Here is a 25,434-nt window from a genome sequence, read left to right on the forward strand (position 1 = left end):
CATGAGCTGTCCAGCTTCCAAAACCGAAAACGCATGCAGACACTTAAGGACTTAATTAAACCATCTGTTAGTCTGCTCTCACTAAGGATGTGCATGTTAGCATTTGATTTAATAGCTTGAACACTTATGTAACCCATAATCGTAACGTTGCTTATGGTAGAGCGATATTTCATTAGCTAAATCCATTATTCTGTGTTGTGAAAGATTACATTCTGAAGGTTAGCAGTTGTGCTAATTTCTTTACTTGCTTTGAACAAGTGGAAACTGCAGCATCCAAAACAAATTCTTAACTCCTGAGATCACAAACTGGATATAAACGATGCATAATCTGCTAATTTTTAATGGGAGAATTCAATTATTTTGGACCAAATGTGATTTTTAAGTTAAATTTGGTTATTTTTTTTATCAATGGAATCACACACTTTTGAGATGAGTAGTTTAAGGACCATCGGAAAGATGAGAATTTTATTTTTATTTTTTCTATTTTTACAGTTCTGACTGACAATTTGAGGGGAACGAGGTCCGAGTTCAGTTTCTACAAGATCTAGTTAATATACACAATTTATGTTAGCAGCATTTTTGAATGCAACATGTAGAATAGCATAGTTTTTGATGAAATATTCTGATTTTCAGCTAAGATTTGGTTTAGTTTTCCAATTATCTGCATTGAGCTCAGAGATGAGTAGTTGAAGGATAGCTGGAAAGTTGAAAATCTAACAATTTTGGCTGTTGTTACAAAATCTTGTCTTCAAATTTTGGGGCTCGACAAGTTACAGCAACTGACAATCGACTGAAAAAAATCAGCAAATATGTCGCATCTCATGAACTCTGAGCTTTCAGGAAATATCTACATTTGAAGTTGTGAGTACCATATGGACTCTTCTGGTGAAACTCCATTTGAAGGCAGCAGTATTTTGCGTCAGACACGCATAAAAATATCACTTTTATTGCTTTCTGCGACCCTCATCTGCATATTAAGTGACCCAAGCTGGAGACCATGTGGATGCTTGCATGAGAGGAGCTGTGCTGTTATGTAATGGTTGGCATTCATTGTTTCATTTCTGTGGTGGAAGAGCTCAAAGAGAGACTTCTGACTGTAGACTGACTTCCCTTTCAGCTACTTCTTCTTTCCTTTGTCGCTGAATCCGAGCTCTGACCTGCCAGTGGAGGCGATGCAGAGAGGTCGACAGAGGTGATAATGTCGCATTTTCGTTCTGTCCGATTTGCAAGACATCGGTGCGAGACGCAAGCAAGTAGGCTGCACTCCTTCACAGAAGCCTGCGTTTTCTGACCTCGCTTCGAAGGTGGGGTCGTGCACGTGGAGCCACGTGGAAGCATTTAGACGTGCTGAGTTCAAAGACAGGGCCGCAGATGGAGCTGCCTCCGAGCGAGGAAGCAGGGAATGAGGCTGGTGAGTGCTGATGGAGGGACAATTACCGAGACTGTTGCAGAAAGGGAGCGGGACGGGAGTCGAAAAGAAACGATGAGGGCCCCACTGAGGGGCGGAAAAGAGACGTGGTGTTGCATTCACTGTAATGGAAAAAAGAGGAAAATAGACACACATCCGTCTCCCGCAGAAGCCTTTTGCAGTGAAAGCACAAGCACTCTCTGCTCGGCTTGGATGCAGATGGTATCCCCCTCTTTTTTTTTTGTATTTGCAGTGAATGAGGTCCCTGGTGAGAAGAGTCAAGCCAACAGTCCCATTTAGAGTAATCACTGTACCCCCGCTACACAAATCACCAATTCAGCACCGTTTGTGGATTACAAGCAGCCTGCGCTAGCTTTAGCAGGTTTATCTGGTCATTTTATCCTCAGCAGTTTGACATGTTGTAATCACATCTCAGCTTCCACTTTGGCAAACCTCAGTTGTTGTTTTAAGCACAGTGGAAAATGAACATCAGCTGCAAGACAAACGCTGGCAGGTTTATCATCGGCACCAGACACCCTGGAAAGCGGCCAAAACTCGTTTGTTGTATTTAAAAGATGAATCTGGATCAGGTTGCCTGGTTGGAAATAAACGAGAAGCTCCTGTGTGATGCTTGTTGCTGCTCCAGGTTCAGATTCATCAGCCCCCAGCTCTGTTTTCCTAAATCAGATCTTCTCTCACTCATGAAAACCTCCGAGAACCTCCTGTGATTGAACAAGGCCTTTGTACGAAATGTGAGGGAACTTTCTCATCATCTTGGCAGTTCTGTATGAGTTATGAAGCTGTGTGGCTTCTCGTTCCAGCTGTCTCTGCTGCTGTAAATCTTTGCTGGGTGATGGAGGAGAATGGTTTGCTTGTGTCAGGGTTTCCCCTCGGCTCTGGTGATAAAGTCACCAGTGAAGTCTCTGGGAAGGAGCGTTTGATTTCTCCACAAAAACACCAATGAAAGCAAATCTTGAGGCCATTTTTTGTGTCAAATACCTGCTTAGATGACTTTGTGAATAACTTCTTTTAAAATCTGGTTCTTGTTCACCTTCAACTGCTTCACCGAAACATCCATGTTAATTTTTTTTTTGCTAATTTCTTGAATCAAATGGCACTCCAGTACCTCAGAGCAGTAATGCCAGAACTGAGGCTGAATTGAAGGTATACACAGGACCTGAGCAATAAAACCATCAATGATCAATAACTAGAAAAGCACTGAGAGCTGCTCAGTCATTGTATGATTTCCGACAGATGAAATCTTTAAAAAAAAAAAAAAATTTGCGTTCCACAGCAGTCAATTTTTAGTAGGATCGCAGTCACATCATCCCCAGCAGGCAGCTGACGTAGTGTTCACTTGCAGTCATAGTTACAGTGACGTTGTGCCGCTATCTCACAATGATACAAAAATCTTAAACAAATCCGTGGATCCAGATTATAAGCTGCATGACTGCCAAAATCCAATCACTTGGTCCTTGTGTCATTTCTGATCTTCCCCGAAAATTCCATCCAAATCCGATTATCCGTTTTTGAGTAATGTTGCACACAGACAGACAAACCAATGCCGATCATCACTCCGCGTTCTTTGGCGAAAGAAAATCTCTTCATAGAATGGTTGATACATTTATTTAATGCTTTACCTGCAAAGTGCCAAAATTTTACTGCAAGAATAAACTCTAGGAAAAAAAAAAGTTGAATTTTACAAAAAAAAAAACAAAACAAAACCCTGCAATCAACACATGCAATCAACACCTGCAAATAATGTGCAATCAACAAGTACGCACAGAAGTTACCGGTACTGAAAATTAAACTGTGTGCTAAAGATATTTTACTTCTTACATTTTCTATTTGTTTCTATACTTGTCTCCTGTCTGTTTAGTGTAAACTCTGCCTGCAGTCCAGCTGAGAAGTCTGATAATTTTTATTCTGTGACTGTAAAGCATGGCTGATGGCTTCAGGAGTGCAGAATTTTTCATTTTTTTCCAGAATCAGCTCACCGAAAACTACAAATAATTGAAGGAGACGTATAGAAAACGATGATTTTTTTGATGAAATATCACAATTGGACTTAGTGACATTTCTGGAAGACATGGGTGTGTCATAGATGAGCAGTTCAAGGACTGTTGGAAAGTTGAAAATCTGTTTTTTTTTTTTCTGCTTTTACAGTCTCGTGTTCTGCTGTTATTTGATCATTTTTAAAAGACAACATGCATTTTCAATCCACTGAAGGGAGGCTAAAGTTATTCTTTATCAAGAAAATAATTGTTTAAACTTGACTGGAATGAAATATTTTAACGTGATAAACCTTTTTTTCGATTATCGCCCAATCCTAAGGATACATATGAACTATTTAGAGAATGAATTATGAAATGAAATTCGGTGATTCTTCAGAACGAGCACACAAAGCCTCCACTTTAAACCCAAAGTGTCAGCTTCAATCTTTTAAATGAGATTTCTCCTCTTTGCCAAGTGTTAACGTGGCTCCTAGTTAGACCACCTTTCAAAGGCCTCCTGGCTGCTGTTGAGTGTATGCTGCACTGGGATCTCTTTCAGTAGGTGAAGTGTTTCTTAATCTCGTTCCTCGCTGCCTCCTCGTCTCCGTTTGGATGTTTTCCAGGAGCCTCGGTGGAATTCAACGGCGTCTCCCCTGCTGTGTCCCCGTCGGGTCTCCAGCCGTTTGCTTCTCTGAGAAACTAGCAGAGGAATGTAGCCTGAAATGGGATGTTTGGGAGAAAAACAAGTTTTGGTTTTCGCCTCTCGCCACCTTCCTGTTGTTTCTCTTCACTTCTGCTTTCTCTCAGACTTGATGTGGCCTCTGTCTCCGTCAAGCCGTTTCGTCACGCTCAAGTCTCATCATTCATGCTGCGTTTAAGGACATATTTAACAGCAGACGCCTCCAATCGGGAATTTCCAGGACTTCATCCCTTGATCATTAACTCTGCGGCCTTTTCTTTGATTGATTTATTTGACTTAAGTGTGTTTTTTTTATAATATTGAAATGCTTTGAGGGAACTATTTGATGCTTTTCGGGAGCATTTCACTTGTGTGAGTACCTGCAGAGAATGTATATTGATCAAATATTATGCCATATCAAAGAGCTTTCTCAGTTTTAATAGCAATTACGGTATAAGTAAAGTACTCTTTTGCACTTGTAAATCATTTGTGCATCCTCACAGTCACAAACACACACATGTGCTTACCACAGGCCCAGTTTAATTGTTCGACTGGGTTCCCACACCCTTTTATTCTGTGTAAATCAGCTGTTTCTAGCAATATATGCACACAAACAAAAAGCCATGCCAAGTTCAGGCATCTGTGACCGACTTTTAATGGCTGCTTCTTTGCTGTGAGGTTAAATGGGGTGATGAACATAAAGCTCTTAAAAGTGCTCTGCTTTTAATGATGCTGTTGAGCTGTTCTTGCCTACCAGGCTGCAGGAAAAGTTATTAGTAAAAGTTTTTTAATGGGTTATTTTTGATGCTTTGTCCTACTTTTGATTGGAGGAGGATGATGCTGTAAGTTTTGGAGCGACAGATCCAATGACGTTAACAGGAAGTATTATGTTGGCCTTGAGCCGTGGTGTTTTAACCTGTATTTATTCACAGATATATACACTGCCATTCAAAAGTTCACTGAGAAATGTCCTTATTTTGGAAAGAAAATCTTTTTTTTTTTTCAATTAAGATAACATTAAATGCATCACAAATACAGTTTAGACATTATTAATGTGGTAAATGACTATTCTAGCTGGAAACGGCAGATTTTTAATGGAATATCTACGTAGAAGTGCAGAGGAACATTTCCAGCAACCATCACTCTTGTGTTTTAATGCTCCATTGTGTTAGCTAAAGATGTTAAAAGGGTACTGAATGATTAGAAAACCCTTGTGTAGTTATGTTGGGACATTAATAAAAGTGTGAATTTACATGGAAAACATGAAATTGTCTGGATGACCCCAAACCTTTTACCGATAGTGTATAAAAGTATTTAGTACTAGCTATTAGCAGGTTTTGTTGCAGTGTACCTATGGATTAAACACAGCGATCACTGGACTACTTTGATCAGGATGGACACTCTCAGAAAGCATAATCTTACCAGGAAGTCGCAGTGAGTCGTGAGTTGTTTAGATGTGGTTGAGTTCTGACTCAGAGAAGCCAAAAGGGAGTAATTGTTTTGACAAATTGGAGCTTTTGTGGCTTTAAGGTACCTTAATTGCCTCCATCAGCTTTGTGTTTTCTTGACTATTCTGGCAAGTAGGCCGCAAATTGCAGTAACTAACGTCTAACAGGTAATAACCTGTTCCATCCACCTTGCAGTCTGCTTTAGAGCGTCCATTGTTACGAGTGTCGAGATAATTTCTCAGAAAGTCATATATATTGACCTATGAGTGGATTGCAGATTATCTTATTTTGGCATATGATCTGTTGAACTCATTATTAGGGTTCTAACCAGCAAAGCGTGTTCCATCCCAGTTTGTGTTTTCACCTGAAGATTGGCCAGGTGGCTGTTGTTGTGGTCCTCAGGGTCATTGAGCTGCATCTGTAATTAGTTTGTCTTCTTGACGATGATCCAATGTCACCTGGACAATAAACTTCAACCCAATGTCCATGCTTCTCAAATAAAAAGCTCTGCAATCCATTAGTAAAAAATGGCCCTCCTGCATTTGCTTTAAAAGTGTAAAAACAGCATGCAGAGAACATGCATGTCAGGACATGTATTGTAGATCAGCCTGTAGTACCTGATTGCCCCAGCAGGTTGAGCCTCCTAATGTTTGACACCGTAGAAATCTGAGAGATCCGTCGCTTGGACGACAGGTAGAGATCATTGTAGAAGTTCAACCAGCAATATTCACCATGACAAAGATATATGTGACACTTAATGTCTTCCGACCAGCTCTGCAGTGTATTCAATATAGTAACCTCATGCAGTTTATGCTCTCCCACGTGTGACAGAAGATTTAAACAAAGATTGGTCTAAGAAAATAGACAAAATTATTAAGTTAAGCAATCCCTTGATGAGCTCCAATTCCGATTCTTGAAATCCACTCAGGACATCGCTAGCTGCTACAGGAAGCTCAAAGAGCCAGCAGAGCAGAACAAAGAAACCATGAAGTCGGACAAGATTCAGACTTACTGATGCTGTGCAGACATCTTGAGGGTGTGAGTCATCATGTAATCAGAAGACGGCATGATAGACAAAGAGCTGGTTCCTGTAGGTGGCAGATGGACTTCCTCAAAGAAACATAAAAACAGTGAAGGTACAAATCACCATTTTAGTCAAAAAATTCATATTATAATCAGGGCAAAAACAGGATATGCTTTGGCTTTCAGTTGAGAAAACAAATGATCACAAGTTTAGGTGATTGTATCCCAAAAATCCTAATATCCTGTATATTGCTTCACAGATCTTTGGCAACATCAGCACTTATAGCCAAGAGTTTGAGCTGCACCATCAGCTACCTAGCCATCATCTCATGGTATCCAAATAAAAGCTGTAACTGTTTCCATTTTATCATCCTATTTTTCGACGGAGCTGCAGAGGCTTTAGGAAACAAAGCAGCCCTGTTGTGAGATTTACACACCTCATTATTGCACGAGGCGCAGTACAAACGAATCACTACCGTACTACAGCACACACTAATTGCTTTTTTTTATTTAATAGTACAACATTGTGTGTGTATTCCCTTCTGCAGTTCAATTAAATTGTCTGCCTCCAGTGTGCTGTGAGCCGTGACATCCACACATGTACATGCTACACAAAGACACAGCGTTGTCTTTACAGCCGCCTGTAGGCATTTTCATCTTCCCCCATCAGGGTGTTGCCAGGTTGATTTTCCCCCAGCCCCTCGCTTCCACTGCAGACGCACTGGCAGGTATTTGCCGACATGCTGTTTTTATTTAGCTGTTCAGTCAGACATACGTGTGTACATGTGTGTCTCACTCCCTTCTGTCTGTATTGAAAAACTGACTTTGACGTCTTTCTAGGAGGTTAAGCTGTTTAACCTAATCTGAACCACAGGATGTGATTGGTGGACAGTTGAGGAGGGAGGAAGCCTCTCCCAGCTGTCCTGCTGTTGGTTTTTTGAACTCTGTCTTCAGGGGAAATTGCAGAAACCAAGCTGATAGAACATAGCACTGATTCTGCTGCATCTAATGCAGTTTTTTGTTCTTGGTTTCTATAAACACAGTGTTTATCAGCTGCTGTTGCACTCTGGTAGAAGTTGTCTCCAAGCTGTGGATAAATTCTGCTTTTTATGGAAAATAAAATTGAAACTTTACCAGATTTTTTTGTCATTTCGGGGTATATTTGTTTTTTGAGTTACAAAACTCCAAGTCCAGCCTTCTGCCATTTTCCAGAACTTTTAACCACACCCAAGCACATAAATTAAGTTAATTTAATTAACTTACCAACACACTGGCCAGTATTCTGTGCGTTATGTTCAAATTATATTAAAAAGGGAGCTGAATTTAAACAATGGCGTCATGTTTATTTACAAACCAGCGAGTAACGTTTCCTGAAGACACTGTTTGACTCCGCACCATACTCTGCTACATGTACTGCAGGCAGCACTGACAGTGTGTAAGTAATGGCAGCAAAGTCCCTCTGCTGGGCAAAATCTGTAACGATGTCATGTCTAAATTGCCCTGAGCGTCCTTTTCTGTATTATATTGTGTAACTGAGCCTGAATAATAATAAAAATGATAATAACAAGAAAAGCACTCGGATATAATACAGAAATCTTTAACAAACGTGTGGATCCAGACAATAAGCCGCATCACTTCCAAAATCTAATAACTTGGTCATTGTCATTTCTGACCTTCCCTGAAAATTTCATCCAATTCTGTTTGTGTGTTTTTGAGTAATGTTGCGAACAGACAGACCAACGCCGATCATTGCATAACTCCTCCACGTTCCTTGGCAGAGTAATCATCTTGATAACTATATTAGATGATCAATGCTTTGGTTAAAACTACAGTGTAGCTAAAGGCTGTTGCTTTTAAACTGAGTTGTCCTACTGCACAACAGCATAGCAAATATACTCGCAAATGACCAGAATTTTACCCATTCCAAGGTTCAGATGTTCCTTTTTATTCTCAAATGTTCTCTTGAATAATCCATTATAATACTTTTGGCTGTAAAATATTAATAATGAATTTAAACAGTGAGAATTAAAGTGCAAGATAAAGTCTTCAAATAGCACAGACTGTCTGGCAAACCATCCAAAACGTGAAATTATTCAGCTTCCTGTGACATGAAGCAAAGAAAAGCAGCAAATCCCCACGTTGAAGAAGCTGCAACCAGAGTGTGACGGCTGGTTTTGATTCTCAGATGACTGAGAGAACAAATAATTTCAGCTCCGAGTGTAAATTAGCAAATGAGTTAGCAAAGTGAAACCTGCCAACCAGCAGCAGAAACAACATAAATTAACTGTAGTAATACATATGCTATAAAATGCAACAGTTCAAGGATTTAAAGGGGCCTGTTTATATCTCATCAAATCAGCTATATCCCACATGATTCGGGGTTGTTTTGAAGGCCTGCAACGCTTTAAATGTCCGTCAGTATGCGATCCCAGCAGGCTGCAGGGAATGTCTGATATTAAGCTGAGCCGTTGCTGGGTGAACAGTGGGGACAAACAGCAGGGGATCTTTCGGATTCGTCTTCCCATGTGATTTGCTTTCGGCAGCATCAGATAAAACATTACCAGCACTTCTAAAGCTGAGCTAAACTAGCTCTGGGACATGGCTAAGCTAGATGTTATGTATTGCTGTGTGAATGTTTTGAGCTCCTGGGGAAAAACCCTTAATTTATCTCATTTCTAATCGCTCTAATAGCTGCTTTGGGGTTGGACTAAACCCTGGTGTAGTTGCTGTAACTCAAGCTGTGCTGGTTTTTGCTCCACTGACGTAGTTTAGCAACAAGACACGGTAGGTTTTCTGGTATGAAGCCTTCAGACTTTCTTGATAAGACTGACTCTAACCAGAATAAACGCATTTACCGCTCACATCACTGCACAAGTTGAGGTGCAAAGTGATTCCCCGATGTTCTTTTTCTCTTCTAGAAAGAGGAAAAAGGCCTATTTCTCCAGTAAAGGTTTATTTTAAGCTAATGACAACACGCTCCTGTCTCCTCCGCCTGACAAGTAACTGTGATCCCACTGGAATTCGTAGCAGGGGACTGAAAAGGAACAGCTCCGAGGTGTTTTTTTACCCCCGTCTTTCCCCCCGTGGAGAGTTCTTATCATCCGTCTCACCCATCTGGTTTCCATCCCTGTTGACATTAGTCAGAGTTCTGCAGACCTTTCAAACCTTCCCTTAAGTTTGGGCCAATCTGCCCCAAGACTTTTCCATTAGTTTCATGCATGTGTGCAATATTGAGCATTTTAAACAACACAATACCCTTGATTTCTTGGTTTTCTTAATTTCTGGAAAGCTTGATAAGGAGAGTTTAAATATATTCTTTCATTAGCTCAGGTATGAATACTACAAAGACTTTCTATTTTTCTTTTTTTGGGGGGTTTTCTACAGACCATTTGCATCCGTGACGCTTTGAGACTCTCTGTAAACCCTCAGCACACCACAACAGATGGTGAGAATATTTTACTTGGCGGCGGGTTGCAGGGCATTAGAAGGACGCTGAGGAAAGAAAGAGTGAAGGGAAATATTGGAAGATAAATAAAATAATCAATGAAATGTGTCTATTTACTTTAATATGGTATGTGGAAAACTGACCCAGGTTTTGAGGGAATATACACCCCCTGTCAAAAGTTTTCAGACACTTTCTCATTCAAATAATATAGAACCCGTCTCAAAACCTTTGACAGGGGGTGTAAGTGAAATTATAATATTGCCTGCTTTTGCTCCAATTGTGATGTTAACTCCACTCCCAATGTAGAGATTTGGGGAAACAGCATTTCCAATGTTCATGAAAATTAGCATGAAATTACTTTTATATTAGTCATTCTAAACATTTGCTTTTTGTTCCAACTGAATATAATTGCAGAAATTAGAACACCTGGAGCAACCATTTCACTAAAGAATGGATCGTTGAATCCAGTTGTTTCTTTTCTTTCAGCGTTTGTTAAAGCTGCAGATTCATTAGTTGTAATTCCACGACACATGAAGGTTTTTCTGCAAGTTAGCTGTGAGCAGAGCGCAGAAACACCACCAGTTTCCCAACGTATGGTAAAAGAATGTCAAGAAACCAGCATTGAGTGATGAACCCGTTGGTGTTGAAGTATCCCCTGATGGTAATCCTCTAATGCAGTTTGAAAAATGTCAGTTTCAGGCAGCTAAGTGTGTAGTTTAAGGCCCTGAAAGACAATATATGTTGGATCACTGTTGGTTTCCTGCACTGTGCCATCGAGAAAGTAATCAACCTGTGGAACTACAGCTAATGTAGCTTAAAGCTGGTGTTTGAACAGGGGCTGTAGTCCCTAACGCAATGGTCATGAGTTCGAGTCTGACCCACGGCCATTTGCTGCATGTCATTCCCCTACTCTTCTCCCCACACTTCCTGTCTCTCTAAAGATGTTTGACCTCCTCAAAGACTAAGGCTGTGTCCGAAATCGCATACTAACGTACTACTCATACTAAATGTGACGTCAAAATAAGTATGTAGTGCGTTCACATTGGATAGTATGAATAGATTGAGTACGCGAGAAATACCCGGATGTATACTATATCCGGAAAAATTTTAAGTATGCGCGGTGACCACACTAGTCATACTCAACCGCCCCATAATGCTTTGCGAGCTATCCACCGAAATGCAAGCCTCCGCGGGATATGTGGCCGGACCGCGGCGATTTTTATTTTATTTCGTGTGGTTAAGTAGTCATCCTAATCACCCCACAGATTTGAGAAATAGGCGTTTTCTGACCGTTTTAAATTTGTCAGACGCCTCACAACGTGCTACTGAATGCTAGCAGCTAGTTTCAGCAGCTCGTTTTGCACACAGAACAAGTAGCAGCTACCTCCAGTAGCCTGCAGCTACAACTGAAACGATTCGCATAATCTGGCTAATAACTGCATGAGGAGTGCCGGCTTGAAATTGCCACATTAATTATACGACTGTTTGTTAGCGTAAAATCGACCTGAAGCCGGCATTCAGCCGAGATATTTGATAGCCGTACTTCCGGTTTTTTGTCGTCGGAGGTTTGAAATGCATTATGGGAAACGGAGTAGTATACTACAGTGTGAACGGTCGGCATTCTAATCATACTTATGGTATGTAGTATACAGTATATACTCATTGAGAATGTAGTATGTAGTACGTTAGTATGCGATTTCGGACACAGCCTAAGACTGTTTAGACGGAACAGTCAGCTCTCTGTAGTGAGTAAAAGTTAACACAGCTTTCAGAATGTCTGTTCCAAGCAGCTACTTTCTGTCAGTCAGACTCGAAAACTCGTATTTAAAATATCAGTTTTCTTCGGAGAGCTGCAGGAACACCACCAGTTTCCCAACGTACGGTAAAAGAATGTCAAGAAACCAGCATGTAATGATGAACCTGCTGATGCTCAAGTATCCCTTGATGGCAATCCCTTTGAAAAATGTCAGTTTCAGGCAGCAAATTTTTTAGTTCAAGGCCCTGAAAGACAATTTTTGTTGGGAAACTGGTGATTTCCTGCTCTGTGTGTGGTGGATGAAAGTAATCCACCTGTGGAACTACAACTAATGTGGCTTAAAGATGGTGTTTGGGGCGCAATGGATGCTCGACTGGTTGAGCGGGCGACCCATGAACATTGGCTATAGTCCCGACGCACGAGTCATGAGTTCGAGCCCCACCCATGGCCATTTGCTGAATGTCATTCCCCCAGTCTTCTCCCCACATTTTCTGTCTCTCTCTCTCTCTGCACTCTTTTCTGCAAAAGACCAAAAAAATCACTTGAAAATACGATGGTGTTTGACCTCCTCGAAGACCAAGACTGTTCAGACAGAGCACTCAGCTCTCTGTAGAAAGTAAAAGTTAACACAGCTTGCAGAATGTCTGTTCCAAGCAGCTATTTTCTGTCAGTCAGGCTCCAAAACTCATATTTAAAATATCAGTTTTCTTCGGAGAGCTGCAGGAAGCTCATGCTAATTTTCTCTGCAGCAGAGGTGAAGAGTGCAAAATTAGCAAGGCACTTAGAGCCACATTACTGAGAGTTGGTTGAAATAAACTGGAATTCTGCTTTGAACTCACACAGACTCCTGGTGTGACTGTTTTACCAACTACTGACGGAGGTTTCTCTCTACAATTGATGCGTTTTCATTAAGCGTTCATCTCTAACATAAAGAGTGCTTTGTCCTCAGAGAAACGGTAGCAGCGGAGCAGAATAAAGACCGAAGAGCAAAGTGAAATATATCGAGGTTTTCACAGTTATCGGCCTCAAGGGGCAAAAGGAGGACTGTGGTAGGAGAGAAAAGAAAGTGCAATTACTTTGATATAGCACATCCCCCTTCAGCCAGGCGCTGACCTTGTGGCATGAGAGAAGTCTGGGTGTAAAAGGAGCGAAAGCGTTCGGCAGGAAGTGTGTTGGCTGGCTGATGGCTCTGCTGGGTAACGCTGAGGCGTCTCTTTGGCAGAAAGACGAGCTGACGGCTCGCTGGCCGGTTTCCCTGATAGGCAAAGAGCCGAACTGGAGTCCTGACAAGCGATGGAGTGACTCCAAAGGAAATCCAGGAGACGCAGAAATGAGCCACATCTTCCTCACTTACTGAGCAAATTGTGTTTTGCTGTTGAGTTCAAACCAGCAGATTTGAAGCATCTATCTTTGGTGCTTTTACTACAGATTCACGGTGCTTTCCGCGGACACAGGCTCCTCCGGCTTTGTTTATTGTCAAACCGCTGCCTGGATCCACCACAGTCAACCTGCCAGCTGACCACAGTGGATATTTTTATACTTACTTGTGACACTAAGCTCCCCAACATACAGTTTTTCTGCAAGGGCACCTCTGTAATTTCTATAATTGGTGTGTAGAAAAGGGCTTGAGTCATTTTCTGAAAGCTGAACAGAAAGTAGAAGCAGCTGCTGACTGGCCTCTGGCTTACTGACTCTCACTACACATAGGTGTTGTTTTCCTTATTAGCTGCATCCCAAACGAGAACGTTGGATTTTGACCATCAGAGAACACTTACTGCCAACATAAACACCACATACGGAGCTGTTTTTGTGCTTTCTTTAGGCTTGAGCTCTTTTGACTCAATTGGTTGGATGTTGGTTGCCAGATGGGACTCCAGCTCGGTTCATTGATGGACAGTCGGTTGTTAAACCTTCCAATTATCCTAGAAGAGAGGAGCTGTGTTGGTGTGAGGCCCAGAAGGACAGCTGTGTGAAACTGGACCCTGCCTTTAAGGAACGCGACCTTGGCCTTTGCAGGTCGCTTTTTACAGTCCAGACTTTCTCTCAGACTCTTTAATTGTTTCTCTGCATGCAAGTGAATGCACCAACAAATGTTTCAGTGTGTATATATTCAATCGCGAGTATTGGGATAACGCCATTCCACACCTCTTAGATAAGAGAAGTCACGCTCCGAGATACAAAACGATATTTGATTTTCTGGAGAGCTGAGAAAGCCTCATTGGTAGGAGCTGCTGAATGAGGCGATTGTGATTTCCAGTGAAAGGAGCTTCGGTCTGCCCCGGTTTGGCTGCAGGATTTTGACACTCCAGTTATTTTTAGGCCTCCAAACCATGTAGAAATGTGTCGAGAAGTGTTCTGTCATTAACGTCCTCACTATCCTTGACCATTCCTCTGGTAGGCCTATTTTTATTCTCCTGTTTTATTTAAGAAAAACTTTTATGTACATATCATGTTTGACCTGAGCTTTCTTTCTATTGCCTGTAGTGACATGAGACATGAGAATTTGCACCCAAAATGCTCTAAACCAGGTGAGTCGAACTCATTTTAGTTCAGGGGCCACATTCAGCCCAATTTCATCTAAAGTGGGCCAGACTAGTAAAATCATAACATAACCTATAAGTAACAACTCCAAATTTTCCCTTTGTTTTTGCTCAAAAAAAAAAATTGAAAATATTCACATTTAAGGAATTATCTTCTTATCTAAGTCAGACCAAAAAAAAACACAACAAAAACAAGAAAAAATATTAGAAAAATGAGACGCAAAGCAAAAAGAAATCAAACAAATGGCACGAAACGAAATGAAAAAAGAAGCAAAAAATTTGAAAAGTTACGAAGTGAATAAAAAAACAAACGACAAAAAATGTAACTAATTACACAAAACAAAACAGAAAAAGACAGAAGCGAGAACTAAAATGCCATAAAATAGTCAAACAATACAAGCAAAACAAAAAGGAAACGCAAAACGACAAAAAAGAGAAACAAAACGACAAAACCACGAGAGGAACGGCAAAAGTCAAATGAAAACAAGACAAAATATTACAAAATAAGACGCAAAGTGACAAATGAACAAACACCAATGTAGTATTTTAATTTATGATCAAAACAACTTGTCAGGATGTAAAAATTATTTAAAATTTGTCATTTTAGAAATTTAGAATTTACAGTTAATCTCTTCTCTGTAATTTTTACACTTTACAAAGTCGTCCCGCGGGCCGGATTGGACCCTCTGGTGGGTCAGTTTTGCCCCACGGGCCGCATGTTTGACACCCCTGCTCTAAACATTCATTAATAACTGCTAACACTGAAACCTCCAGAGGTGGAAGAAAGGATCTTTGTGTTGAGTTAAGTTTCTAGTTGACACTGACAAACAAGTCATTCTCTCTTCTGGGCTTCTCATTTGGTTAAATTTCTATGAATTTTAATATCTCAGCAAAAAATGAGAGGAGCAGTCCAAAAACTTGAACCAGATTTGTGAATCAGAACTTAGTTTTTTCTTTTTTCCTATTCCATCAGTCCTCTGATGAGCCCCAGATTTGTTCAAATAGTTAATAATCTAATATTATATTTGAGAGACCAAACCAGACATTTTGCTCCGAATTCTTTTCTGGGATTTGTCGTGCATCACTTTTACTTTCACTGCTGAATTGGCACTTTCACTTCAGTAAAGAATCAGAATTTTTAGCTCTTGACACAGTGAGGAAGTCATCCTGGTTTAGTTTCACATCATCCCACTTCTCTGTTCCATTTCCCACATTTCAACGCGCTGAGTGAAAGTGAAAAACACCGCAAATCTACAGTAAACAAACACAGACTTGCATTTGACTTGGAGCTTAAGAACCGTTCCCAAAGCTTAAAATGACAATCAACATTTTTCTACACGCAGCAGGCTTCCAGAGCTTCCCTCCCTGCTCTGCCGCCCTCCACCCTCGACTTTGAAGTCTCAAGTCTGCTTCTTTCAGCACTCTGTTGACCAGATTTAGTAAATCTGGCTACTGCATGTTGTTTTTCGAGGTTTGCTTCAGAGCTGAGTCCGACCGCGCCTGTCTGTTCGGGATCCTGCTTCAGCTCTCACCTTTTCATTACAGCTTTTTTTTTAGGCTACATTTCACCTCGTGACTGCCAGCTGCTGCTTTGACAGAAAACTAAGCAGAGATAGAAGCGGGTTTGATGCCGTCAGGTTCCAGAAAACTGTGTCTGAAGGTGTTTAAGCTGTAAGAAGATCCAACAACATGTCATCTGTTGGTGAAGCCTGTGTTGTTATAACTGGTATTGATATTGAAAGATTTCCACCGCGGCGGCGTTCCCATCTGCATTCCAGTGTTCCATTACCTAAATGTGATATGGGGTATCTCCCCAGTGCTGCACACAGGCTTTCTGCAGTTATTGGAGAAGGGTTCGCTCATATTGAAGGAAATTGCCTTTCCCCAAAACATACTTGGAATTCAGTCTCAAGATTTTTTCTTTTCTGGGCCAAGAGGAGCTTCTGGTTCCAGGTGTTTTCTTGCTTTTTCGTTTCTGTTCTGTTGCATCTTTGCCACTCTTTTTTTCTTTCAAATTTCTGAGTTTTCTTCTTCTTTTTGCCAGTCTGCTGCCTTTCTGTCTCCCCATGTGTTTTCGCGTCACATGATTAAACTCCTGCGTCTCCTCCGAGCTCGACGGTGTTCTACACTGCAGAAAACTGAAACCTCGTGTTGTTGAAGCTGGATTTTTTTGTGCAGGAGATTCCAGACGAGTTTCTCTTAATAAAGCACATGTGAATCCCAAAAAAGCCACCCGGCAGGCTTTTAAAGGCAGGTTGTCTTGGAAAAATCGCCGAAATCACACCATTTATCAGAGACAGAAACTGTAAAAACTGAGAGACACATCAGACTTTGAAGTTTCCAAAGATCCTTGAATTATCCATCTGTGATGTGCCATTTGATTGAGCAACTTGACTGAATCTGAGCTTAAAATTGTGCTATTTCATTTGAAATCATCTAATTCTGTATGTATCAACTTAAAAATAATCCAAAAATAATCCATTTGCATTCACTAGATTCTGTGACAAACAAAAAATTTTACCTTCCTTACCGCAACTGTGAAACCGTTAATGACTCTGCTGCGACCAAAACTCGCTTGACTAAAATTCAAAGACTGTTCAGCTGAACTACAGGCAGAGTTTACACAGAGCTAATAGCATGGAAGCAAATTAAAAGTATAAGTAGCAAGTTTGCTATGCTTCTAAACCATTGTTGTGCTGTTTTCATAGAGGTGCAGGACTTTATGTCGCAGTGAAAAATGAGCCCAGAGTGAAAACTGTTTGGAATTCAAAGAGTTAAAGAGGAAAATAAAAGACACACAGTGTTTGAAACAAGCAACAGCAGACAAACAGGCCACTGATGCCGTGTAAAGACTGAAAGACTGGAACTGGTTTTCAGAATAATCAACCGAGTGAATGAGACTCATTTATTTGTGGCTGCAGCCTGAGAAGAAGAGCCGAGAAAAGGCTGGATTTCCTCTCCCTTTGTCCCCTTTGCTGCCGTTTAAGCCATCTTCCTCTCAGATTCCCCTCCAGCCTGTTCTTCATCTCCCCTCCTGACCTCCTTTAAACCGAGATTAACGCGACCTGGAGCTGGATCCCGTCCTGACTCCAGAGATCCAGCATCTGTCAGCCTCACTGTGACAACACACAAACACACACAGGATTGTCATTGAGGCAGTTTGTGTCCTGGATATCTGACAGCAGCTCATGTCCATCTGCAGGCTGTTTGTGTGTTTGCTGGGTGGTGGGTTAATGCAGTGTGTGGGTTCATAGTGTGTGGGTGTGTCTCTCTGCATACATGCGGTATCCAGAGGGTGACGGACTCGGCTCACGCGGAGATTGAACTTTTTGGGGTTTTTTTTTTTGGAACTTCTGTTGAGTGATGAGAACACACATGAGTTTACATTATGTCCAATGACAACAACTTTACCTGAGGACTTTTCCTGTATTAAAGTAGACCACCATCTTTCCTTAACCTCCAAATGATAGTTGCAAAATAGTAAATTAGTCACAACAGATGGATACAGCATGAGAAGATTGCATCTTCTGGCTTAACAAATGAATAAATTCAATAACAACTTATATGCAACTTGCAAAGCTGAAAAACATCTCGTTCTGGATACATTTATTATGAACAATGCCATCAGTTGGTCAGCTTAGCTTTGCATAAAGACTGAAAAACGGCTGGTTCTGGTCACAATTCTGATCAGCAATGCCATTGGTGAGTTTGCTGAAGTTAGCATAAAGACTTAGAAACAGCTAATTGTAGCTACAATTCTCATCAACAATGCCATCAGTGGGTTAGCTGAAGTTAGCATAAAGACTTAGAAACAGCTAATTGTAGGTACAATTCTCATCAACAATGCCATCAGTTGGTTAGCTTAGCATAAAGACATAGAAACAACTAGTTCTGGGTGGAATTCTCATTAACAATGCCATCAGTTTGTTTGCTTAGCATAAAGACATAGAAACAACTAGTTCTGGGTGCAATTCTCATTAACAATGCCATCAGTTTGTTTGCTTAGCATAAAGACATAGAAACAACTAGTTCTGGGTGGAATTCTCATTAGCAATGCCATCAGTTGGATAGCTTAGCATAAAGACCAAGAAACAACTAGTTCTGGGTACAGTTCTCTACAAGAATGCCATCAGTTGGTTAGCTTAGCATAAAATCTGAGAAACGGCTAGTTCTGGGTACAATTCGTATCGATGATGAAGTTTCAAAGTAAATACGTGGATTTCCTAAATTATCAATGACAGCTTATATCTTGAAGTACTTTCTCAGCCATCCAAGCTCGGCCTTCACTGCTCCTCCTCGTTTTTCTGCTCGCCACTTTTTAACTGTATTTGTTCCACCTACAGTGTCGTAAGTCGCACCGCCTGCTGTGCTTTCTAAATCCACTCAAACTCCCTGCTTAATGCTGTTTGTGCACGTTTATCCTCCACAGCTACACATTACGTTGATTAATCGGTGTCTGCCAATACTTTGTCCCTTCGGTAGTATACATTAGATGCACGGAATCCCAAAGAGGACAAGAAAAACCAAAACAGACTGTAAAATAATTGCATACATTAATTCATGAAATAAATAGGAATTATTCAGTAACTTTTAAGGTAATTACTTGTACGTCTTTTATTGTTTTTATTAGAGCGTGACTGATAGTTTTTTTTTTTTTTTTTTGCTGGTTTGAGGGAGAAACTAATTCTGTTGTCGATATATTATCTCTTCTTGCGAGTTTCATTGCTTTTTAATGTGTTTCGCAAACTAGTGATCCACTTTTTATGAAGACATAATTTGACTCCGCACCTCCACCTGTCTGGCTGTGATGCGTTCTCTGCTACATGTGCTGCAGACAGTGCCTTGTAAATAATTAGCATTAGAGCTCCTCTACTGGACAAATTGCGTAATGACTCTGTTTCTGAATAATCCCAAGCATCTTTTTCTGTATTCTGTTATGTAAAAGAATGTTTTCATGTTGGAGTATACTGGAAACATAATATCTGTAGCAGTGGATGACATCAAGCAACCATTTAATGCCTCAGACTCTAGTTTTTATGTAATTTTCATAACATCTTTCCCTGCTATGACTTTTGCTATTAGTAATTTTAATTTGCCACGTTGACTTTTATTCCATTTTTCTGTATTTTTATGTTACTCTTTCTTTTGTCTTTATGTTTTTATTGTACATAACACATTCAGAAAGCGCAAAAAATAGTCTTTAGATACACAAAAAAATCACAAAGGCAAACATTTCGCAGCAGGTCAGAGTTTAAACCGTTGTCTCAATGGTTTTGCAGTGTCACGCTGTCGTCATGGTGACAGTCATGTGCTCATGTCTCTTGTGGTAACGCTCCATCACATGTTTTTAATCTGTCACGCAGCAGATAATGAAGTGAAGCTTGACTTTTGAAAAAACTGCATTTCAAAACGAATTGTCATGCCTATTTTCCAGTAAACATTCAGCCTCGCACAGCGGCCACCAACATCCATAAGAACTTTTCAGATTTTTATCCTGCTAGTCAGTCTCTGTGTTCTGTGCAATGTGTGCCTGATTTGATTTGATTTAATTTAATTCGATTTTTCTTTTTCTGTGACTCCAGATCCGTTCTGTTTTTTCCCTTTTTTGTGAGTGTTGCTGTGCCGGATGCTAATGACGCACGTGCACATACCTCGTCTTGGATGTCTCCAGATTGCATGTTTCGTCTTCACGTTAAGCTTTTTATAGTGTCGCTCCCCAGGTTCAGATTAATCTGTGTTTTTGCATGTGTATGCCTGTCACAGTCAGGAATGTTCGCCTTCGTAACTACACATTAACTAGACGCGCTGGATGCGTAATAGCACGCTGTAACTCCTCAGCAGCTTTGCTAACTGACAAGCTGGTGTTATTTAGCTCGAATGGCACCAGGAGGGGATTGTTCTGGGCTAATTTTGGGGTTTGCTTCCATGTCAGTGTCTATTTTAGCTCCACTTCTGGCTCTCCGGCTTGTAAGTGGAGTCCAAGGATGTCAGATTCTGGAGAAAGAACTGGCTTTGTGCTTGTAGCGGTTGCAAACGAAGCTCAGGTGTAGCTGCTTTATTAAACAGCCGACGCTTCACATTTGTGGTTGTTTCTCCAGCTGAGCCACGGCCTGCAGCTCTTCATTAGAGCTGAAGCCTCTCACATCAGGGCCGAAGGTCAGCGGCTTGATAGCAACAAGATCTACTCGATACTTGAAAACATTGCGCGATTCTCAGGAAAGCTAAATGACAAAGGTGGAAACTTATTAGATTACACACTTCAGAATAACCTTTAAAACAGACTCACCTCACTTCCATTAGCAGCGCTCTCCTCATCAGATGCTCTGTGGCCTCTTTTCACCTCCACTGACCTCCAGGTTCCTCTTTCGTTTAATCTAATTTATTTTTTTCCACCTCTGTTCTGGTCTTCCAGCAACGTTCCCCCGGCAAAGTGCTGTTCGACCTGGTCTGTACCCATCTGAACCTGTCGGAGGGAGACTACTTTGGACTGGAGTACCAGGACCAGCGCAAGATGACGGTAGTTATTGTATTTGATGTTGTTTTTGCCGACTGGCATTCCGTACTTTTCTTCAATAATAAAAATAGTAATGAGAGTATTTTTTATTTGTATAGTATTTTTCAAATTACTCACACATTTTGCATAGTTATATTATGAAATAAGCAAACATTAAAATAGAGGGACATCCTAAAACAAGTCATAAAACACATCATAAAAATAACATATTGTCATTTTGTTCTCACCTTTTTGTCATGTGACTGTTTGTTGCAGCTGGATGACTCGTGGCTCCTCCGAATATTTCGTTCTTTCCACAATTTAATTAGAGCGAGTAGTTAATATTTGCAGCCTTTTTACAAATAAGCATGTAAAATAAATAAAATAAATTGATTCTGGTTAAATATTACCATTTCAAGCTTAGATTTCATTATTTTGCTTAAACAGAAAAACATGTCAAAGGCGAGTACTTCAGGGACCACTTGAAAGTTGAAAGTTGGCCATTTTGTAAAGATAGCCTGCCTTTCAAAGCTTCATTACATAGATAGATAGATAGAATTCAAGCTGTAGTAGGAACAGAAACTTTTAACATGTTATTTTCCTGTTTGTTATTCATTTTAAAGCTATATTTACCATCTAACACGTTTTATACAGTGCATTTAGAGGGTTTTCTCTCCTTCAATTTACTCACAGAAAGATTCTTTCTCTTTTTCCCACAACTTAATGACATGTCTGCACACTGAGGTTGTGTAATAGAAGATCACAGGGAAACTCTTCTCACACACAACCTTCACCTGCATTCAGGGTTTCCGCATACAATACCGTTCAAAAGTTTGGGGCCATGTTTTCCATTAAAACTCACTTTTATCCATGTGCTAACATAATTGCACAAGGGTTTTCTAATCATCAGTTAGCCTTTCAACCATAGACTGTATATATAGTGGACGTAGCATCTGGCTCCAGAATTGAAGCAAACCCGGAAGTGTCAGAAACTTGCAATATCACACCATCCGCTAGGGCTGGCTCCAAAAAGCTTTTTCTCCATAGACCCCAATTCATTTTTGGAAAAAATAAAATTTGATAGACTGATGTTCTACAGCTCAGGATTTTTTTCCCGTTAGTTTTCATGGTCAAAATGAGAGATCAGGTGACCGATCTTAAAATAAATCAATACTGAATTTTAAATAAATCGTTAAAGTTGGCGGAGCCAGGGGGCGTGGCTATACTTGATAGACAGCAACAGAAGCCTCTGCGGCAAAACGTTGGCGGGATAAGAGAGTCCTCAGCCAATCCTGCCCCGAGTTGCTCTCCGGTCCAGTCTGTTTGATGACGCTTTTTACGTCACTGGCTCCAAAAAATCCAAAACGGCGACCAGGAAGTAGCAAAATCCGGGCTTCATTTTCTCGCCGTTGAAACCTACGGGTGACGTCACGGTTAGTTTACGCCTGCTTTCAACACCATTAGCTAGCACAATGTAGCATTAGAACACAGGAGTGATGGTTGCTGGAAATGTTCCTCTGTACCCCTATGGAGATATTCCATTAAAAATCAGCCGTTTCCAGCTAGAGTAGTCATTTACCACATTATCAATGTCGAGACGGTATTTCTGATTAATTTAATGGTATCTTCATTGTAGAAAAACTGCTGTTCTTGCAAAAACAAGGACGTTTCTAAGTGACCCCACACTTTTCAGCGGTACTGTATATCAGATTTGTTGTATGTTCCAGGATTCCTCTGCTGTTGTTCTGCTAGAAACTCCATTAATGCATAAGAAAGGAGAATTTAGCTGCAGCACTGTTGTCCAGACAGACCGAGCCATTCGTCAGTCAATGCATACAAACAGAATAGCTTCAAACACAGACACTCAGTGTGCATTTCGGCGCCTTGGGGTGAACCGTTGTTTTGAAGTGGATCGATGGAACAGATGATGTAATGTTGAAGAAATAATTCACATGCCCAGAGAGCTGTGGACCGACACGCAAAGACACAAAGACATACATCAAGTAGACGACATGCATTTAAGACTCATCGGAGGCCATTACAAGCAGCATGTCAGGCGTTTAGATTTAATGCGCTGATGATGTCGACATCACAACGCTGCTGTTGTGGCCCAGTGTAATGATGTGTCCAGTGGGACTGTTAACAGTGTCACCGTTTAAATCGGTGTCAGCTTAGTGCCGCAGCATCAGAATAAAGCAGTTCCGGAATATTTGCATTTTCCTACAGAGCTGTGCTATTCAGCGTTTTTTACGGGACAAGAAAAACACATTTCAGTCAGCACATTTTAGATAGATTATTTAAATCGAACTGCACAACTGGTTCATCTACAGTTCAGGGACATAGTTTTTAACTTAACTGATGTTGCTTTATTTAAACTGGAACTTTTCTTTGCAAGTTTCGGTTTTCTGTCCAATTAGCAACAAATTCCTGCCAGAATTTCCAGGAAATAATTTGGATTTTTTTTTTGTTAAATTACACAGCTTTTAAAGAGATGGTTCCATACTTTACTATTAATTGCAGCTGAGTCACTTGTGGCTTGAATTTTTTTTTATCATTTTACCGGTTGTTGTTAAAGCAGAATTTTCCTCCCTTTAATAAGTCATCGAAAATGAGATTTTTGATTAAATAACGCAATTTTAAGCTTAAATTTGGTCACACACCACATGCGATTACTTCAATGACTAATGATCTGACCATTTTCATGCCTTTTCCAGTTTTTGACTCAGATAAACTATGTAATTCTGGTGATTTTTAAATTTTTAAAAGTACGAACCGCATTCCAAAAATGTTACTGGATTTTGGGGTTAATATGATTCACACGGATGAGTAATATGATAATTGACCATCGTATATTTGTCTTGAGGAGGGAAATTAGCATTATAAACCAAACCATTGTTAGTGCCAGGCTGTAAACATGTTTATTTCTGCTGCAAAGTTGGACATTTTAACATGGAAGTCTATGGAGATTGACTCATTTTAAGGCCAGCTTCAAGTGGACATTTGAGGAACTGCAGTTTCAGGTGGTTCCATGTTTAGTTTTGATGGACTTCATACAACCTCAAGATCTCTTTAAAATCAAGTGTTGCCCTGAGCTGAACCATTGGAAGGTCTTTATGTGTTTATTTTATCTGCACATTTTTTTATTCCAACTAAAACAAAGCAAACCTAAAGATTTTAGGATGAAAAACGCCTGACAGAACAGTGGAGCTCAGGTTACATAAATAGAGTGAAAATGTTCTGAGCCTTGTCAGGAATGACATGATCTGTTTCCCCTGGAGAAATGAATTGTTATTGCCGATGTAGGATGTACAGTAGTGTTTTAATCCAGCTGCTCTGTTCTCTACAGGTGTGGCTGGATCTGCTGAAACCGACGCTGAAGCAGATCAGACGTGAGTAGCTTTACCTTTCATGCTTCAAACACGCCGAGAGTTTCTGTTATGGCACCAAACTGTCAGATAACATTTCAACAATGCTGATTTCCCTTTTTAAAACCTATAAAAGAAGACATTTGATTGTGTAACCTTTCTAAGAGCATCCAGAGGTATGTCTTCTTAAAGCTTCTTCATTATTTCCCTCCTTCAGGGCCTAAAAACACCATCCTTCGCTTTGTGGTGAAGTTCTTCCCTCCTGACCACACACAGCTCATGGAGGAGCTGACTCGGTACGTCTTCTCCACACTCAAGCCACACCTATGTGAAGAGGAGCCTCTTAAATTAGAAGACACGCTGTTTTGCCGTTGGTTTCCTGTCTGGTCAGGGTGTTTTCGGCCCTTCAGGAGCATTTTTTTCAGCAGCGATTTACGGTTTACAGCCGAAGCAGAGGCCTCGTTACGATCTGTTCTCATGTCTGTTTTGTTCTTTTCTGTTGTTCCTGGTCAGACGCTTGCCATTTATAACACATTTATGTCCACATGCCTCAACATCAAACAGTTTTTTTTTTTTTTGTCTTTTCTGGACCCAAACACATTTCAGTTTGCCGTCTGGGAATCTCGCTCATGAAACCACTTGTTGTTCTGACGGGAGATGAACGCTCCGACCGCTGCACTGCACTAGAAAAAGACTCATGCTTCTTTCTCTGGAAGACATTTTTGTCTGGTTATCTGGAGAAGGATCTTTAGTGTTCGAAGATTAGATTATATTCCCACCTTCTTGTTTCAAAAGTGTAAATTATCTGCGGAAATCTTGTCTGCCTGTTTGTTTTGTTTAGTCTGACCGAAGCCTATCAGAGCAACTGTTTGTCTGAGCTCATTCACTGCAGCGGCGTTCTCCATCCCATAACCAAAACACAAATCAGAAAATACTTGACCTTCCACATTTTCCCATGATGCTGCGGTTCCCTCTGCTGCCCACATGGATTTACTTGAGACAAGAAGGGGGAAGTTTGTCCAAACTAAAACCCTCTTAACTCCAGTGCTTTTCCTGTTCCATTTTTAGTCACTGTGGGCTCATTTTTCACTGTAATGTCAAGTCCTGCATCTCTATGGAAACAGAACAACCGTTACTAGAAGTCGAAAGAATGCAAAAATATCTTCTGTGCAGTGTTACACAGTTGTAATGCCGTACATTTATATATTTAATTCCTTTGTCTTTTATCGACTGTGCATACACAGCCTGCAGTTCATCCCGGTTCAGCCCAAAAAGTCCCTGAA

General features: G+C 40.6%; 1 protein-coding gene across 2 annotated transcripts in view; it reads left to right on the forward strand.

Annotated features, from left to right (window-relative positions):
• The window catches only part of LOC110965668 (FERM, ARHGEF and pleckstrin domain-containing protein 1-like), an 80,745-nt gene that overhangs the window by 21,280 nt on the left and 34,031 nt on the right, over positions 1 to 25,434 (forward strand). For both annotated transcript variants that reach the window (XM_051943451.1, XM_051943452.1), the window contains exons 3-5: positions 20,706 to 20,810; positions 24,133 to 24,175; positions 24,369 to 24,447. In XM_051943451.1, coding sequence (XP_051799411.1) covers positions 20,706 to 20,810; positions 24,133 to 24,175; positions 24,369 to 24,447 — 227 coding nt within the window. The remainder of the gene's footprint in view (positions 1 to 20,705; positions 20,811 to 24,132; positions 24,176 to 24,368; positions 24,448 to 25,434) is intronic.

Source organism: Acanthochromis polyacanthus, chromosome 22, assembly GCF_021347895.1.
Source record: "Acanthochromis polyacanthus isolate Apoly-LR-REF ecotype Palm Island chromosome 22, KAUST_Apoly_ChrSc, whole genome shotgun sequence".
Classification (NCBI taxonomy): domain Eukaryota; kingdom Metazoa; phylum Chordata; class Actinopteri; family Pomacentridae; genus Acanthochromis; species Acanthochromis polyacanthus.